The sequence below is a fragment of the Microtus oregoni genome, unplaced genomic scaffold (genome assembly GCF_018167655.1).
Source record: "Microtus oregoni isolate MIOR12 unplaced genomic scaffold, Mior012 000009F_ref0000495, whole genome shotgun sequence".
Classification (NCBI taxonomy): domain Eukaryota; kingdom Metazoa; phylum Chordata; class Mammalia; order Rodentia; family Cricetidae; genus Microtus; species Microtus oregoni.
The window spans coordinates 13,682,207-13,700,846 of NW_024543068.1; the positions used below are offsets into that span (position 1 = coordinate 13,682,207).

Consider the following 18,640-nt stretch of genomic DNA (forward strand, 5'->3'; position numbering starts at 1 on the left):
ATTTGTTCACATGTTGTCTGTGACTTCTTCTGTGCTACAATGACAGTTGAGAGGTTGCCATGCAGATTATATGACTGGTAGTGCCCAAAGTATTTGCTAGTTGACCCTTCCCAGAGAAAGTGCCAATCTCTGACTTAAACACTCATTCCTATAAATGCATCTCGTTTCTTCCAGCTTCGCTTAGCATCTATATGTAAAAAGGAAACAATGTAAGGCTCCTCTAATCTACAAAGACTGTCACCAGCCTGTTAGTTCATTGGTTTTCAATTTATTTTAAAAAGTTATTTCTGCTTAATCACTCTGAAGGGATAGGAATGTAGCTCAGCTGACACAGTGCTTGACTAGCATGCAGAAGGTCAGTCCCAGCATACCATTCACCAGGCATACATAGTGGCACACTCCTGTGGCAGGAGGTTAAGACAGTAGAATCACAAGTTCAAGGCCAGTTGCTACATACAGAGTTCAAGGGTAGCAAGACCCTGTCTCCAAAGTAGACTGACAAAAACTAAAACTGTGTGGTTCTCTTATTGTAGTAGCTTTAGTCTCTGTCATTGACTCACTGCCGGAGCCTGGTTACTAGACGTGTGGGTTTAGAGTAACAGAGTTTGAGGCTGGCCTAGACTATATAGAAAAACCTTGTCTCAAAATTAAAGAGAGAGAGAAAGAAATTAAAATTTAAAAGATTTACTCATAATAAAAGAAATTTAAAGTAGATACTAATTTCTTAATCCCAGGGTGGATACTTAGAAAGTGGCAACTTAAAGCTTTCCACTAGTCATAGGTCGGCTTGATCCTCTGTCCAGATGTCACTAAATTCTAAGTTACTGAAATTCTGTCTATGTTAGGTCCATTTTCTTTCTTTGAAAAACAGTAATCTTTAGTGTGAAACTCTTCTTGACATCAGGATTAGCCAGTAGGAATTCCACCTGTAACCTTGAAGTGGTGACCAAGCCAGAATGTTGTAACAACAGTAACGACCTCATCCGTAATTTCTCACACACCTCATCACCACCTCGGTTTTATTAGTGTCTAAGGTATGCACCTTTTAGAGAGGGTATTTCCACCACAAGTAAGTTCTACATTTCATGTTTCTTCTGAATTAGCTGTTTTTTTTTAATCAATACATTTTGTTCTTTGGCAACTTCATACATGTGTATAATGCATTCTGGTTACTCTTTCCTCAGCCTCCCTCACTTTCCTCCCATTGCTGCCAACCTCCCTCCCCACTTCTTCCTTTACAGATCTCTTTCCCATAATCACAACTCTGTCTTGTTTGGTGTCCCATAAGGGCCGTTTCTGTGACCATGGGTTTGGCACTATCCATTGGATCCTGATGGGTTCACTACTAGGCACACAGTTGCATACTGTGCCTCTCCCAGAGTCTATTAGATTATATGCAATACAATCCATTATTATAATATAAAATTTTTTATGAAGGCATAAATGAAAAATAAATGTTTCTATAACCATAAAATTGAGCCAAGAGTAAATCTCAGAACATTTCCGAATATTGTAAAGAATCTAACAAAGAAACCAATTCTAAAATGGCTTATTTTTCCCAATCCTTCAGTTGGATAACCTTAACCTACCTGTTGCTGCAAATGCTGAAGACTGCAGTTTATATAGCAGTGATATAACATGATGTGATAAATCTGCAAATGAACATACTAAGGACTTTCTGTACCATTTAGCAGTCTTTTATGTCATTGGTTGGCTGCCTTCTCTATTCCCCACAGCAAATCTTTAGCAAATTCTTTGAACATAAAAAGGGAAGAATTAATGTCCTTCACTTAGCAAAGCTGAAAGCACAACTTTAAAAAAAAAAAAACTAGCAGTATCATGTAGCATGAATAATAAAACCCCAGAGACCTAAAGGTCAGAAAAGCAAAGCAGCCAGCCACTGATTCTTGCCTCTGCCTCAGACCAAAAATGGGTGATCCTGCCTCCAGGAATCCTCAGATTGAGACTGAGAGTGAGACCTGTCTCCTCCCAGCTTACAGTCCTCTCTAGGATGCAGTAATATAATGCTAAATGGCTACTATATTCCCTTTTTACCTTTATAAAATTCTAGTTACCAGGTATAATCTCTGATCCTTTTAACACACACATGTTACATATGAAGAAACAAGTTCTGTCTCCTGCTTAGCTTGTGAATAATAGCACTGAATTCAGGCTTGTTTTATGTTTCTAGAGTAACTTGCAAATGCATGCAAGTTTTTCACAGTCTTCTAGATGTTCTTTGGTCCTCTGCCTGCCTCTTTGCCATATATGTAACTCTCCTTTTTATGGAAATGCTTTTTTTTTTAAAGATCTTATTTATTATATACACAGTGTTCTGCCTCCATGTATGCCTGCAGGCCAGAAAAGGATGCCAGATCTCATTGTAGATGGTTGTGAGCCACCATGTGGTTGCTGGGAATTGAACTCAGGACCTCTGGAAGAGCAGTCAGCGTTCTTAACCTCTGAGCCATGGTCTCCAGCCCTGGAAATGCTTTTTTTTTTTAACCTAGTCTTGCTGTATATGCCTCCAGCCTTAACTTCTTAGTGCTGAGATTACAAGCATGCAGCATCAGCTAACATTAGAGTAAAACCTGTTGTTGGTTTGAGACAGAGATACTGACCAGGCTGGGATGGAGATTTGCCTGCCTCTGCCTCTCAAGTGCTGGGATCAAAGAGTGTTCCACCATGCTCAGCTAATTAAGCGTTTTTAATTAAAGAGTATGTTTAGTATTCATAGACTCTTCTTACAGTTTATGTGTTTCTCAGCTCATCTAACTTCCACTTCACTGTCAGTTGGGTCCTCCAGGGAAGCCCACTTTGATAGGTTAACGTGGGTGCATATGTACTTTTGGACACATGCATGGACATGTGATAGATTATTTGAGGAGCTGGCTCATGAGTTTATGCATGTGGCATGTCTGAAGTTTGAGGATAGCAGGCTGGAAACTCAAGCAACATTCCTGTGTTAGAGACTCAAGGTAGACATTTTCTTTCTCGTCTGGTTGAACAGAATTTACCCAAATGTTAAAAGATAATCTCCCTTACCTAAAGTCAGTCACTGCTTGTTTGTTTGTTTGTTGTGTGCCCTCTGAGGCCAGAAAAGGGTGTTGTGTCCTGGGTTTGCTGAAACTGGAGTTACAGGTGGCTGTGAGCCACTTGACCTGAGGGGCGGGATCTGAATTTCAGTTCTGAAAAGTCAAGTGCTCTTAAACACTAAGCCATCTCTCTTGCCCTTGTTTGTTCTTTTAAGATAAAGTCTTCGGCCAGGCCTGTCGGTGCATGCTTTTAATACCAGCACTCAGAGGCACAGTCAGGCAGATCTCTGAATTTGAGGCCAGCCCGGTCTTCCAGTGAGTTCCAGGGGCTGTTGCATAAATCCTGTCTCAAGAAAGATTAAAAAGAAAAAAAAAAGATAGGCATTTCTTGTACACCAGCTGACCTGGAATTCATCATGGTATCCATCTGGCTCAAGCGCATGATGATCTCTCCTTAGCCTCCTGAGTACTGGGATTGCAGGCATGCCTAGCCACACTAACTTTTAGATTAGTGTTTGATCAAGCAACCAGATGGCTACAGCCTAGCCATAGTAACACATAAATGTGCTGTCATGACTCTGTTACTCTGCTGTGTCTTTATGCACAATCCAGTGGGCTCCTCCTCTTCTTCTTCTTCTTTTTTTTTTTTTTTTTTTTTTTTTTTTGTAGCTTTGGAACCTGTCCTAGAGCTAGCTCTTATAGACCAGGCTGGCCTCAAACTCTCAAACTCACAGAGATCCGCCTGCCTCTGCCTCCCTCCCGAGTGCTGGGATTAAAGGTGTGTGCCACCACTGCCTGGCTCTCAGTAGATCTGTCTACTTGATCGTTTCATCTCTTCTGACACAGCTGTCCCTGCTCCTTCAGGTCTAATGATAGTCCTCGTGATTGTTCTGTCCCACTGGCTATATTCCTTTCATTGTTTTCTATTGTCTCCCAGTTTAGAATTCTATTTTAAGAATTACCTCACCCAGGCAGTGGTGGCGCACGCCTTTAATCCCAGCACTCAGGAGGCAGAGGCTGGTGGATCTCTGTGAGTTCAAGGCCAACTGGTGTACAAGAGCTAGTTCTAGGACAGCTAGAGCTGTAATACAGAGAAACTCTATCTCGAAAAACAAAACAAAAAAAAAAAAAGAGGATTATCTCTTGGGGCTGGAGAGATGACTCAGTGGTTAAGAGCACTGGCTGCTCTTCCAGAGGTCCTGAGTTCAATTCCCAGCAATCACATGGTAGCTCACAGTCATCTATGATAAGATGTGGTGCCCTCTTCTGGACTGCAGGCAGAATACTCTATTCACAGTAAATAAATCTTTTAATTATCTCTTGGTGATGGAGAGAGAGCTCAGCAGTTAAGAGCACTGGCTGTGTTTCCAGACATCCTGAGTTCAATTTCCAACACCCACATCACAGCTCACTTCCATCTGTAACTATTGTCCCGTGGGATCCAGTGCCCTCTCCTGGTGTACAGATGCACACACAGATAAAATACCCATGTACATAAAATAAAATGACTTTTGTAAACAGAAGTTTCTGTCCTGCCTGGTCCCACAGCCAATCAGTCCCAAAGAATACACAGAGGCATGTATTAATTATAAACTGTTTGGCCTATTAGCTCAGGCTTATTATTAACTAGCTCTTATAATTTAAATTAACCCATGATTCTTGTCTACGTTTAGCCATGTGGCTTGGTGTCTTTTCTCAGTGCAGCATTTTCATCTTGCTTCCTCTGTGTCTGGTTGGTGACTGACTCTCTCTGCCTTTCCTCTTCCCAGAATTCTACTAGTCTCGTCACCCCCTGCCTAGCTGCTGGCCCATCAGCGTTGAGCATTATCCCACAGCAAACTCTTTTTGGGTTTTTTTGTTTTGTTTTGTTTGTTTTTTTGTTTTTGTTTGTTTGGTTTGATTTTTCAAGGCAGGGAGTCTCTACAGCTTTGGGGCTTGTCCTGGAACCAGTTCTTATAGACCAGGCTGGCCTGGAAGTCACACTTTAATTAAAGGCATGCATTAACACCTGGTGTATGAGGGTCTTCTGTCTATGTGTTACTTTCATTGGTTAAATAAAGAGACTGCCTTTTGATAGGACAGAAAATTAGGTGGGCGGAGTAGACAGAACAGAATGCTGGGAGGAAGAAGGCAGTGTGGCAGACGCCATGGCTCTCCTCTGTGAGACAGACGCTGGTTAGACTCATGCGGGTAAGCCACCATCAAGTGATAATACACATTAATGGAGATGGGTTAAACGAATATGTAAAAATTAGCCAAGAAGAAGCTAGATATAATGGGCCAGGCAGTGTTTAAATGAATACAGTTTCCGTGTAATTATTTCAGGGGCTAAGCTAGCTGGGCCGGACGAAACAAAGGGCCTGCGCTCCTCTTGGGTGGTGGGACACAGTCCGCTCCTCTCATTACAACAACCACTGCCCAGTTTTGCCAAGTGTGGTAGCATACTCCTTAAATCCAAGCACTTGGGAGGCAAAGACAGGAGGATCTCTGTCAGAGGCCAGCTAGGACTGTGTAGAGTAACCTTCCCCCTCCCTCCCCCCAAAAAAATCTCTTTTTAGCCTCGTTTCTGTTTATTCAGTTGTCTGCTGATCCCCACCTAGTTAGATGCTTGACAGACACCCCGGACTTCCTAAAATCTCCTCTAAAATGAATTTCGCATCTTTTATCTATCTTAGCCAGATTTACCTTTCACTCCGACACAAGACAGGAACCCATCCTCTCCCTATACTCTGTAAAACCCCCTTTCTCTCTTAGCCAAGATAGATCAACCCTGATTTCCCCCCACCTGGAATCTTGTTTGTTGATCTCTTTCTGAGCTCATGTACACTGCTGCAATGTCTTGTTTCAAAATGCAAATCTAGGGACTGGAGAGATGACTCAGCAGTTAAGAGCTTTTGCTATTCTTCCAGAGGAACCAAGTTTACCGCTCAGTAGCCACAAAAGGCAGCTCATACCTACCTATAACTGCAACTCCAGGATACAACACCACCTTCTGACATCCACAGATATTGCACTCACAGGCACAGACACAGGCATAATTAAACATAAGAATTCATTTTTAGAAAATGCAAACCTAACACCAGTGAGATGGCTCTGTGTGTAAAGGCCCTTGCTGCCAAGCCTGGTGACCTGAGTTCCCTCTCCAGGGCCACATCATAAAAGGGAAGAACTGCAGGTTGTTCTCTTGACTGCACACACATGCACACACATAGTCAGGTTGATACATAAGAATAGAAATGGAAATCGACTTAATTGTGTTTATTTTTTTTAGGGCTTTCATTGCCCACAGAATTAAGATCCAGTTCCCTAGAAGGCATACAGGTCTTGCATGATACGGCCTTCCCTCCTGATTGTCTACCATTGCTTCTTGCCTAGCCTACTTTCAACCTATACTAAAATATTTTCAGAGTGCCAGACTTTTGTACCATTTACCATGATGTCTTGGACTACTGTCTTGTTTGTTTGGTTTGGTTTTTTGTTTGTTTTTCAAGACAGGGTTTCTCTGTGCCACTTTGTTGTCTATCCTGGAACTTGTAGACTAAGTTGGCCTCAAACTCACAAAGATCCTCCTGCCTCTGCCTCCCAAGTGCTGGGATTAAAGGCGTGCGCCACCACCGCCCGGCTTGGACTACTGTCTTCTACCTGGCTTGTCATAGCATTTCTCTGCTTCCCTAGCCTTATTTTAGGGCATCGTGAAAAATTTTCTCAGGACTCAGTTCTGTCTTGGCATAGCCTTCCCAAGTCCCACAAATAGATTTGACTGTCTTTTTCTGATCATTGTACCTTGTTTTCCACTCATCTCTAGCACTTACTATTTTATTATGTTTTCTTGGAGTATCACTTTTCAGAGGTCTGTGAGGTCTTCCTGTATGTAAGGTGGCTAAAACGATTCAGACATTCATCTGGCTTGCGGTGGTGGCAGTGGAGATGATGAGCCTGGAGCGCGTCCTAGCAGCTTGTTAGCTAAGAGTGTGCTTTCCACAGCCAGGATTCCTGGGCTTGGGGACATGGGAAGGAGAATGGCAGTACTCTTATTCCTTGTCCCTTCTAGAAGCTGCTGCTCCAAATTTGGCACCAGATACCCTTTGGTCTTTACTTCTGTTTCAGTCTGATACCCACCATCAGCTTTTGTTTTAATTTGCTTATATCTGTAGACAAGTTAAGAAAGGACCTTAAGTACTATTTCATTGTCTCACAGAGGAATAAATTACTAACTTGGTCTCAGTGATTCTTATTTGGGTGACAACCCAACAGAGATATCTTTTCCAGCCAGCTAAAAGAAAGAACAAAACAAAAAACAAAAACGGGGCTTGGGGAGAGTGGCACTTGCCTTTAATCCCAGCACTTAGAAGGCAGAGGCAGAAGCAGGCAAATCTCTGAGTTTGAGGCCAGCCTGGTCTACAGAGAGAGTTTTAGGACAGCCAGGGATACACAGAGAAACCCTGTCTCAAAAAACCAACCAACCAGACAACAGCACCAAATAACCCTTATCTTCTCTGTAATTTTTAAAACTTCCTTTGCCTTCAGAATATTTTCATGCAGGCCTGGCGATGGTGGCGCACGCCTTTAATCCCAGCACTCGGGAGGCAGAGGCAGGCGGATCTCTGTGAGTTCGAGACCAGCCTGGTCTACAGAGCTAGTTCCAGGACAGGCTCCAAAGCCACAGAGAAATCCTATCTCAAAAAACAAAACAAAAAAAAATTAAAAAATTAAAATAAAGAATATTTTCATGCATTTAATGTCAAATTAAAAACTAAATTAAATCAGGGCTGGAGTGATGGCTCAGCAGTTAAGAGAACTGACTGCTCTTCCAGAGGTTCTGAGTTCAATTCTCAGCACCCACATGGCTGTTCACAACCATCTATAACTGTAGTCCCATGGGTCTGATGCCCTCTTCTGCTGTGCAGATATACATGCAATCAAAACATATATATACATAAATAAATATTTTAAAAACCCAAACTGAAGGGGTGTTACTCTTAAGGGAATAAATAATGGTTTTTAAAGATTGTTCATAGAGTAATGAAGGTTTCTTGTCATTTTTAACATGAAAATTTCAGGTGACCAAGGATCACACAGATTATCAGAGAATAGTAAATGGTCAGCATACTGATTCTGATTTATCTGTGGCCCTCCACACTATACCTGTAGACGTTCTTGTGGTGTAACTCCTTATGTATTTAATAATTATCTGAGTCTTAGTTTCTCAATTGTTTATTTTAAGTGGGTGAGGAATCTAGTTGTAAATCCTTTGCCCTTTATGGAATGTGTTATCTTGGTTTTAGTTCTATCTGTCCTTTTCCCTTACTTCGTTTATCTTATGCCTTTGTGTTATGTTTCTGAAGTAGTAGCTTTGGCTTGTTTTTTCCTGAATGTTTCTGCAGTTTGGTTGAGTATCTGGCTTTGGGCATCCTTCCTGCGCTTGGACTTCCTCTCCCCTTGTGACTCTTGGAAGACAGAAATCAGTATTTTGTTTTCCTTTTAACATTATGTATGTATGTGTGTCCCCCCCCCCTTATCTTTTCAAAGACGGGAAAGAAAGCAGTGAAGGCCGTTCTATGGGTATCGGCGGACGGACTCAGGGTTGTGGATGAAAAAACCAAGGTAAAGGTTTTGTGAGTTCAAATGTTACTGCTCTTGTGGGTTTTTTTTTTCTTTAATCTCTAGTGATAAAATGGCATTAAGTTGTTTTTTTTTTCTTTTTTTTTAAAATATTTATTTATTTATTATGTATACAATATTCTGTCTGTGTGTATGTCTGCAGGCCAGAAGAGGACACCAGACCTCACCACAGATGGTTGTGAGCCACCATGTGGTTGCTGGGAATTGAACTCAGGACCTTTGGAAGAGCAGGCAGTGCTCTTAACCACTGAGCCATCTCTCCAGCCCCCGGCATTAAGTTGTTGTAGTAGCTCTGTAATATCCTGCCATGTGTCCAGAGTACAGTGTTTTGAGAGACTGCTTCCATGTCCAGGAAACTAACTTAGTAACTCATTTACTTTATGAAAAAAAAAACTCACCACATTTTGTTCTACATGATATAGCATATTTCACGTACCAAGCATTAAAGGTTAATGCTAAGAGATTGTTAAAATAATCTTAAGATGAGCCTCTCACACAAATAATTCCAATCAGACCAAATTAGACAAAATCGATGCCCATGTTTAATGCAGCACCCTGGGTGGCAGGGAGCATGGCAAGGGGAAGAAGGGGGAGGGACCGTGCGAAACCCAGAGACCTATGGGAGTGATCCTGACCCTCCCTGGGGAGGGGTCAGCACTTGGCAGACTTTTCTGGAGATGGAGTTCAGACCAAGGCAACTCCCAGGGGGAGGGGCTTGAGATGGAGCTTCCTGCTCTACTGGCGCCCCAAGGATGAATGCCAGGGGCTGGAGTGACACTTTCAGTCAATCAGATATGAGTTCTATCTTTGTTCTGTGTTTACTTTTTTTAGATCAATAATATATAAGTGATGTATTTTTACTGTAATTTTTTAGGCCACATCTTAAATTTGCCCTTTTTCTTTAAGAAAACATATTATAGAGAGTGATAATTGAATCAGCCGACTCAGGGCTCAACTGAAGTGAAATTTTAACCATTAGAGGTGAGAATTTATTTAGGATTCAAACAATATCCTAGGTATCATTTTGTATTTAACAGAAAGTGACTCTAAATACTTAAGTTATGTAAGGACACTTAATCATTACTGAATTTTCTTGAGACCTAATGTCAGGAAACATTTTTAACCAGAACTTAATTTAGAAGTGAATAAAGTTGGGCAAACAAAGAACAGGTTTGATAAACAATTTATCCTATTTTTTTGTTATGTTTTTCAAGACAAAGTTTCTCTGTGTAAGAGCCCTGACTGTCCTGGAACTCTCTCTTTATACTAGGCTGGCCTCAAATTCACCTGCCTTTGCCTCCTGAGTCCTGGGATTAAAGGCATGCCCCACCACCAGCAATGTCTGATCATTTTTATGTGACTTAATATAGCTGCATTTCAGACCTTTGCCCTTCTTTTTAAGTTCAAAATACTAATAGGCTTAAATTTTAACACATTTTTAAAAACAATGTTATAAGTATCCTTTAAAATTTGTATCATTTTAATTCATGTTTTGGATGACATGTTTTGACTTGGCTGCCTTTGATCTAGCAGTCCCTTTGCCTTGGCCTTCCAAATCTATCAAACTTGTGTGTGGTTTTTTTTTTTTTTTCACTATTATTGGAAATTGATACTGCCCCTTAGTGGCTACTCGTAGCACATGTACTTATGAGTTTTGATCTTTCCACGTTGACTGATGATAGTAGCTAGTGGATAGGTTGGGTGGTCTGTAGAGACAGGGTCTCTGTGTATCCCATAGAGAACCCTAGCCCAGTCTCCTCTGGAATTTACTATGCACCAACCTAGTTTGGCCTTGAATTTGCATCAGGTCTCTTGCCCTAGCCTCCTAAGTGCTGGGATTGTAGGCCTGAGCCACCATGCATACTGTAATTGGTGGCTTATCACCTTTGGACCCATTTTCCCACCTTTATATTTCACCAGTTGTCAAAATTGGAATTAGTACTTGTGACAAGGACATGCCATGATCTGCACAAATGAATGCAAATACAGAAGTTTGAACTTCAGGTCCCTAACCTTTCTTTAAGCAAGATACTATGTTGTGGTGACACATGAATTTCTAGCATACAAAGAAACAGCAAATATGATTCATTCATGCAGAGAGAGCACCCAAAATAACCTGGGAGTTAGAAGCAGCAGACAAAACTTGAAAAGCAGGCATTTCAGCTGCACTGAGGGGTGTGAAAGAAAAGATGTTACTATTGAATAAACAACCAGAAAATCTCAGAAATTATTAAAAAGAAGCAAAAATCCTAGGGATGGAAGAGAAAATTATACATCTAAAAAATACAGTACTTGAAGTGAAAAACATCTGTTGGATGGAGCTAAAGTTGGTTGGAAAAAAGGGAGAATATAGAACACTGTATATTATCAGTCTAATTTGCATAACAAAGGTAGTGTGACCTCACTATCGTGTTTTTGCTGTATTTTCAGATGAGCCAAGAGGATTTTAAGACATTGATTTAGTGTGCATACTGTCAAATTGGGCTTGGCAGTTACTGTGAAAGAGCTCCAAGCTAGGACCAACTGACATATGCGTACTTTAGAATATGGAGATGAAGTAAGGGAATCATCTGAGCAAGTGATGTTTCATAGTCAAACTCACTGCTCCAACTACTAGATACAGCTATTCCATAGCCCAGTTGCAACCTGTGTAGGGATTCTGCATTGCAGAATTGAACATCCTGTGATACTTTTAAGAAGACCAAATCGCTCACAAGCCTTCTCTTGCTCTGTGCTTCCATTTTCTAGGACCTCATAGTTGACCAGACGATAGAGAAAGTTTCTTTCTGTGCCCCAGATAGGAACTTCGACAGAGCCTTTTCTTATATATGCCGAGACGGCACCACTCGGCGCTGGATCTGTCACTGCTTCATGGCTGTCAAGGACACGGTAAGTCCAGCATGCTATCTGCCCTCATGAGGGTTAATTTTAAACTGGAATTTGCAACAGCTGTAAGTGTATGTAGTTGTTGGTGCTGTAACTCTCATAGAGCTTTCAAAACCTGCTCTCTTCAGGGAGAGAGACTGAGCCATGCCGTAGGCTGTGCTTTTGCAGCCTGTTTAGAGCGAAAACAGAAACGGGAGAAGGAATGTGGAGTCACTGCCACCTTTGATGCCAGTAGAACCACTTTTACAAGAGAAGGATCATTCCGAGTCACAACTGCCACTGAACAAGCCGAAAGAGAGGAGATAATGAAACAGCTGCAAGATGCCAAGAAAGGTACAGTGTATTCTACTGTGGTGTGTTTGTTTGTTTTGGTTTTTCGAGACAGGATTTCTCTGTAGCTTTGGAGCCTGTCCTGGAAGTAGCTCTTGTAGACCAGCCTGACCTCAAACTCACAGAGATCCGCCTGCCTCTGCCTCCCGAGTGCTGGGATTAAAGGCATGTGCCACCACCGCCTGGCTTTTTTTTTGGGGGGGGGGTATGTTTATTTAATGCAATTTTTTTCCCCCAACAGATTTATATTTGAAGCTATCAGAGACAAGTTTCCTACAGACAAAAAGAACCCTTGGGATTACAGATATAGCCCAGTGATAGATCATTTCTAATGTGGGTTCTATTTTTATCATTCTTTATCCTCCACCCACACCATACACTCAGAAAGATCTCTTACCAACATGTGAAGACCTTAAGGACAAAACTAAAAGTCTTTTACAAGTGCTTTATTTAGAGTGGCTTAAAAACCATATTCTCTCCATTATAATAAGTTCCTCTGGAGAAGGTGAAGAGCAGTTGAAGAAGCTGCCGAAAAATACCCCTTGCCTATCCTGAAACAGATTTAATTCCAATGTGTCTATCTCTATGAGACACAAATGCCATCAAAGACCAACTTGGAGGAGGGAGCACTGGCTACGATGCTGGCAGCGAGAGTGCTGGTCTTATCCTGATGCTTTACTTCTCTAATGTGTTGGAGAGTGTGTAGAACCCCAGAGCCAGCACTGAGTCTTCTTCAGTAGCACTACTTTATTTTTTTTAAGATGTATTTATTATGTGCACAGTGTTCTGCCTGCATGTGTCCCTGCTTAACAGAAGAGGGCACACGATCTCATCATAGATGGTTGTGAGCCACCATGTGGGTGCTGGGAATTGAACTCAGGACCTCTAGAAGAATAGCCAGTGCTCTTACCTGCTGAGCCATCTTTCCATTCCCATCTACCTTATTCATTAAGACCAGGTCTCAGTTCAGCCCAGAGTTCACTGTCTTTGTCTCCTCTTGAGTGCTGGACTCTTACACTGAGTGTAAATGCCCAGGCAGCATTGGATCCTGGGAAATCCAAGCTCCAGTTGTCAGATTTGTACAAAAAGCACTTGACTTGCTGAGTCATCTCCTTAGCCTCTCATCCATTGGTTGTTTTACTAGATTTACAGTACCAAACATGAACCCCTTCCTTCAAAGTGGGCCCCAAATCCAATTAGAAAGTAGTTGGTTACTCGTACAATAGACCTCATCTATTGCACCAATGGGCACATCCTGCCTAGCCAACCACAGTTGCAGCTTGCAGGGTCCACTGCTGAGTAACACTGTGTGTGACAGTTTCCTCCAGCACAAGTCTAACTTGACTTCTTTGTCCTATGCCAGAGCATGTGATTTTAGCTATAGGGCTTTATCATCTAGATGACCCATCATTCTTTTGTTTTTAACATTTGTACGTGAAAGATATATGGTAGTTCAGAAGAGAGTGTCCGGAACCCCTGTGAGCTGCCATGTGAGTGCTGGGAATTGAACCTGGGCCCTCTGGAAGAACAGCCAGCCAGTGCTCTTAACCATCGAGCCATCTCTCCAGCCCTGTCTGGTTGTCTTAATAGAGGATAAGACAAGCAGGTATTACTAAACCTTCATTTGTTGGAATGTAGGAGGTCTGAACCGTTTTCTAGCCTGTCTCTGTAAGACAGGGAGGTGGGCGAGTTAAAGAAAAGAGGGCTTCTGTGCCCTTAGCTCTGTGAACTCAGAATATTTGAAAGTCACTACTGAGGGGGCTGGAGAGATGGCTCAGTGGTTAAGAGCATTGCCTGCTCTTCTAAAGGCCCTGAGTTCAATTCCCGCAACCACATGGTGGCTCACAACCGTCTGTAATGAGGTCTGGTGCCCTCTTCTGGCCTGCAGACATACACACAGACAGAATATTAAATAAATAAATATTTTTAAAAAAAAGTCACTACTGAGGCCTATGGTCTTGTTCTTTGGTTTTATTGAACAGAGACAGATAAGGCAGTTGTTGGTCCATCAGTGGCCTCTGGCAACACTGCACCATCCTCATCCTCTCCCACCTCTCCCACTTCGGATACCACTGCTTCTCTGGAGATGAACAATCCTCATGCCATCCCACGCCGGCATGCACCAATTGAACAGCTTGCTCGCCAAGGCTCCTTCCGGGGATTTCCCGCTCTTAGCCAGAAGATGTCACCCTTTAAACGCCAACTATCCCTCCGCATCAATGAGTTGCCTTCCACTATGCAGAGGAAGACTGATTTCCCAATCAAAAATGCAGGTAATATGCTCCAGCTCTGAAGCACCGCCACCTTCAGTGACAGCACAGATCCCTCCGAGTTAGGCTCCTGTCTCTCTAAAGCTGTTAGTTGTGTTGTGTGTCATTTCCTATGGTACTAAACTAGGGCCCATGGGGGCTGGAGAGATGGCTCAGAGGTTAAGAGCACTGACCACTGACTGTTCTTCCGGAGGTCCTGAGTTCAATTCCCAGCAACCACATGGTGGCTCATACCCATATGTAATGAGATCTGGTGCCAGAACACTGTATACATAATAAATAAATCTTTAAAAATAAAAAAACTAGGGCCCATGAATAATATCTTCTCTTCCGTAAGTAGTTGACAGAAGCACAATGGAATTTCTAGCTTGAACCACAGATTCATGGTTTGTCCTGGTGTAGATGTACTCTCTCTCTGCCAGCCTATTTCCAAACATCAAGGGTTCCAAATTCCCATTCTTACTGTGCTGCCCAGGACCCAGGAGAATTAAAGAGGCTTTTTAAACATTTACAAGTTAATAGTACCACTGTCAAAGCAACAGAAGAAATGGGTCAGTGTTCCTTGTGTTTCTGGGATGTTGACTTTCTCTTATACAAATCTAAGGCCCACTGTTGAACAGAAGCAGGAGGTTGTTCACATTGTTCATCACCTCTGTGTGTTCTGTTCAGCTGAGCCAGCCCGTAAGCTCTGTCCTTATCATATGATCTAGAGCTAAAATGTTAGATTTTGGCCCTATTCTGCTTCCCTCTGAAACATGTCATGCTATCTCTATGACTGAACATGAGGAAGCTCTGGCTCAGTCGGCCCTTCTACTGACAACACTATAGAGTGCCGAGGTAAGATCTGTGTGCAGATGAAACTAGGCTCAAAGGACAGTTGGAGGTGGGTGACCACAGGAAGTAGTTTGGGCTCCCAGCACCCCCTGACACAAGCTCCAGAGGCTTCAAGTACCTGGTCAGTCTCCCTCTGGGGCAGATGAGGCGCAAAGGGCTTTGTCTTTTCACAGATACACAAAGGTTCAGTACACATGGTTTATTTGCTCAGGGACGAGGAAGTAAGTGTTCTCAGAGTCTTTTTTCCCCACACACACAGGATCTCAAACTTTCTTGGACCCAAACTCTAGGCGAAAGCAATCTTCCTGCTTGGCTGTCCAGACTTAGTATTAAGGAGAGTCTTTAGCGTCCTCAGCTCACTTGTCTTTGATATCACAGTTCATGTACTAGAAACTTTAAAGAAAATGAGAGTGGTGACATGTTCTAATTGATTCAGGGCAAAGCTTTTGTATCCCGCCTTAACCTGTCCTTTTTTTTTTTTTTTTTTTTTTGATAAATTGCTTAATGGCTCTAGAACCTGATTGGGTCATAGCTTCTAGGAACTTGCTGAAAGAAAAATAGATTGCAAAAATCTTCCAGAAAGATCCACCTATTACATGCACTCTCACATTAAAGTAAAAAAAATAAATAAATAACCCCATCAAATTCCCCACAATGTCATAAGAAGTAAATTTAGGGATTTGCAGAGAAAGACGCTCTATCTTAGTGCATAAGTTACTGACATTTTCTGCTTTGCTATCTGAAAATTGAAGTATTCATCAATTAATTTACTGAAGCTGATGGTGTAGCCTGATAGTTGACACTTGTCCTTCTGCAAGCGAAGGAGATAAAGTGAAAAATGGCTGCCTATACCACAGTGTCAGATTCCATTTCCTGTCTAGAACATTCTGCTTGCCTTGCAGTGCCAGAGGTAGAAGGAGAGGCAGAGAGCATCAGTTCCCTGTGCTCACAGATCACCAGTGCCTTCAGCACACCCTCTGAAGACCCCTTTTCCTCCGCCCCAATGACCAAGCCAGTGACACTGGTGGCACCACAGTCTCCTGTCTTACAAGGTTGGTAACCTCTGACCTCAGTTGTTCTCTTTAAACAATCCTGTTAGCATGCTGCTTGTGAACTGGAAGTTAGTATCCTGAGCTTGCCGTTATCCTCATCTCCCTGCCCACCCCTCCTGTCTCCTAATGTCCGCTTTCATCATTTGGCACATATATGTCTGTCTTTTGTCTGCTAGTAAGAGTTTCTGAAACCTCAGTCCACCGCTTTATTTTCCTCTTGACTTAGGGTTAGAGCAGCCAGCCAGCTTTACAAAATCATCCACTATCAGGATTGGTCGGACTCTGCCTTCTAGCATAGTGATTCCCCACCAGGGACAGTTCTGCCCTCTCGGAAAATTCGGCTTCCTTGTATGGAGACATTTTGGGAGGGGATGTTAATTACAGCCTCAGAAATCCTACCAAACATCCTTCAGTGTGCAGGACGGGACCCACAGCAAAGAATTACTCATTCCAAAATGTCAGTGGTGTCAAAGTTGAGGAGACCTGGACTCACCTCTTCTCTACTGAGAGGCTCATAAAGTAGAAGAAGCCTTTCTGCACCTCACTGGTTCATTTTATGGTCTGTAACGAGTATCCTAAAATTGCCTTTTTGACAGCAGAGTTACACTCCAGGATTGGAGCCCCACACTCCCAGATGCTAAATAAAGTCCTCACTCATGGGTCAACAGAGAATTTATGTCACTTAAGTCAGTGACTTCTAAGTAAACGCCAGCGATGGCTTAGTCCATCTCTGGAGAGTGCAGAGAAAGGGCTGCCCTGCAGGACAGTGCTGTTACCCCTGGAAGAAGCCGCCATACCCCCTTGGCTTTGGTCTAAGTCTGGAGCTCTATCTCCTTCGAAGCAAATGCCATATGTGCTTTCTATCCAGCTGACAGACATTTGTAGTATTAGAAAAAATAAACTTGATCTATTGAGCACTAAACAGTGCCTGCCACAGTGGAAAACCCTCACTCGTTGTTGTCTTAGTTAAGCTCAAATAGCTCTTTGAGGAAGGCATTACAAATAAGAAAAATGACTGGGTGGTGGTGGCGCACACCTTTAATCCCAGCACTAGGGAGGCAGAGGCAAGTGTGTGTTCAAGGCCAGCCTGGTCTACAAAGTGAGTTCTAGGACAGCCAGGGCACAAAGAAACCTTGTCTCAAAAAACCAAGAAAAGAAAAGAAAAATGAGGCCAAGAGGCTAAGAGACATGTCCAGACTATAGTTAGGATTATGTCAAATTTTCCTGGACTAGTTACATCCCACTTGCCCAGACTGCTTTCAGGGCACTGGGCATAAAACCTGGACAGAACACAGCCCTTTGTCTTTAGAGGGCGTCCAGTTTGTGGCTAAGGAGGTTTGTTGTTTTCGGCCCCAGGTAAACAATACTGTCACCCTCAGTGTGGTTGTCCACTCCTAAAGAAGGGGAAGACAGAGTTTATCATAGGGCAGGGGAAGGCACTTGTCTGCTCCATGATAAAGATGAGGGAGAACTGGAACACAGACTAGATCCTGATAAAGGAATCAAAGAACAAGGGTTAAGAGCTTTGGGTAAAAGGAAATGAGGGCAGAAAATCAGCACTTTGGGATGTTATAAATATTACATGGGTGGGGAGTCTTAAAGGTATAAAATTAATTTTGTAGTAAATGAAAACACATACCATTTGATTTCTCACTTGTAGACATAGTAGAGTATGTATGCATGGTCTCTGTTTCTGAAGTTTCAATTGCCTGTGGTTAACTGTATCTCAAAGATTTAAATAGAAAATTCCAAAAAGAAAGAATTCATATATTTTAAGTTTTTACAATATGTTCTTACAATAATTGTTATTAACCCCTCAGTGTGTCTAGCTTATAGATGAAACTTTATCCTGGGTGTAAAGGTATGGGTAAAAACCCAGTATTATATAGGGTTTGCTACCATCTGGTTTTAGGCATCTGTAGAACATCTGGGAACTTATTTCCCAATCCCAGAGTTATGGGCTTTTGAAAGAATTAAATTTGGTAATGTATATAAAATATTGTTAGCTTGATTCCCAGAATATACCAAGAAATTACTAAACTCAACTTGCTATTGTTGATGGCCTGATTTGATCTCTTGGAAAAGTGTAGAAGAACAAAATGTACTTTATCTACTTAATTCAAAGCCTAGTTCTTGAACAATCATGTTCAACTTAATTTGTATTAGTTAGGCTTCATTTCCTCTCTCATATACATATTTTCATAGCACAGTCATTTGATACAGTCTCTGTGTCAGAAGGTATGTGTATCCACCATAGGAAAGCATGATTATCACAACACCAGCTGCGCTGCCTTGTCTGTCCCCCCAGTATTGGAGTAGCTTGGACACCCTGCATGAATTAACTCCATCAATGTTGTCTGCTCCCATTATAGCTAATGGCACTGACTCAGCCTTCCATGTGCTTGCTGCTAAGCCAGCCAATACTGCTCTAGCACCCGTAGCAATGCCTGTGCGTGAAACGAACCCTTGGGCCCATGCCCCTGATGCTGCTAACAAGGAAATTGCAGCCATACGTCCGGGTAAGGTGGCCACAGATATTGAAGTGGATTCTGGGAGCAGGTTCTAAAATCAGCCAGTTACCTGAGTGAGGACTTAAAAAAATATATATTCC

At 42.3% G+C, this 18,640-nt stretch overlaps 2 protein-coding genes across 8 annotated transcripts in view; one reads left to right on the forward strand and one right to left on the reverse strand.

Moving 5' to 3' along the window:
* The window catches only part of Numb (NUMB endocytic adaptor protein), a 122,426-nt gene that overhangs the window by 100,989 nt on the left and 2,797 nt on the right, over positions 1-18,640 (forward strand). For 5 of the 7 annotated variants that reach the window (XM_041657963.1, XM_041657964.1, XM_041657966.1 and 2 more), the window contains 6 exons: positions 8,565-8,639; positions 11,406-11,546; positions 11,672-11,876; positions 13,856-14,146; positions 15,880-16,029; positions 18,402-18,548. In XM_041657963.1, coding sequence (XP_041513897.1) covers positions 8,565-8,639; positions 11,406-11,546; positions 11,672-11,876; positions 13,856-14,146; positions 15,880-16,029; positions 18,402-18,548 — 1,009 coding nt within the window. The remainder of the gene's footprint in view (positions 1-8,564; positions 8,640-11,405; positions 11,547-11,671; positions 11,877-13,855; positions 14,147-15,879; positions 16,030-18,401; positions 18,549-18,640) is intronic. The other 2 variants (XM_041657968.1, XM_041657969.1) reach the window with 1 other exon arrangement.
* Papln (papilin, proteoglycan like sulfated glycoprotein) overlaps positions 15,214-18,640 on the reverse strand; it is a 38,644-nt gene continuing 35,217 nt past the window's right edge. Inside the window, exon 28 of the mRNA XM_041657961.1 lies at positions 15,214-15,370. Coding sequence (XP_041513895.1) covers positions 15,357-15,370 — 14 coding nt within the window. The 3' untranslated portion in view covers positions 15,214-15,356. The remainder of the gene's footprint in view (positions 15,371-18,640) is intronic.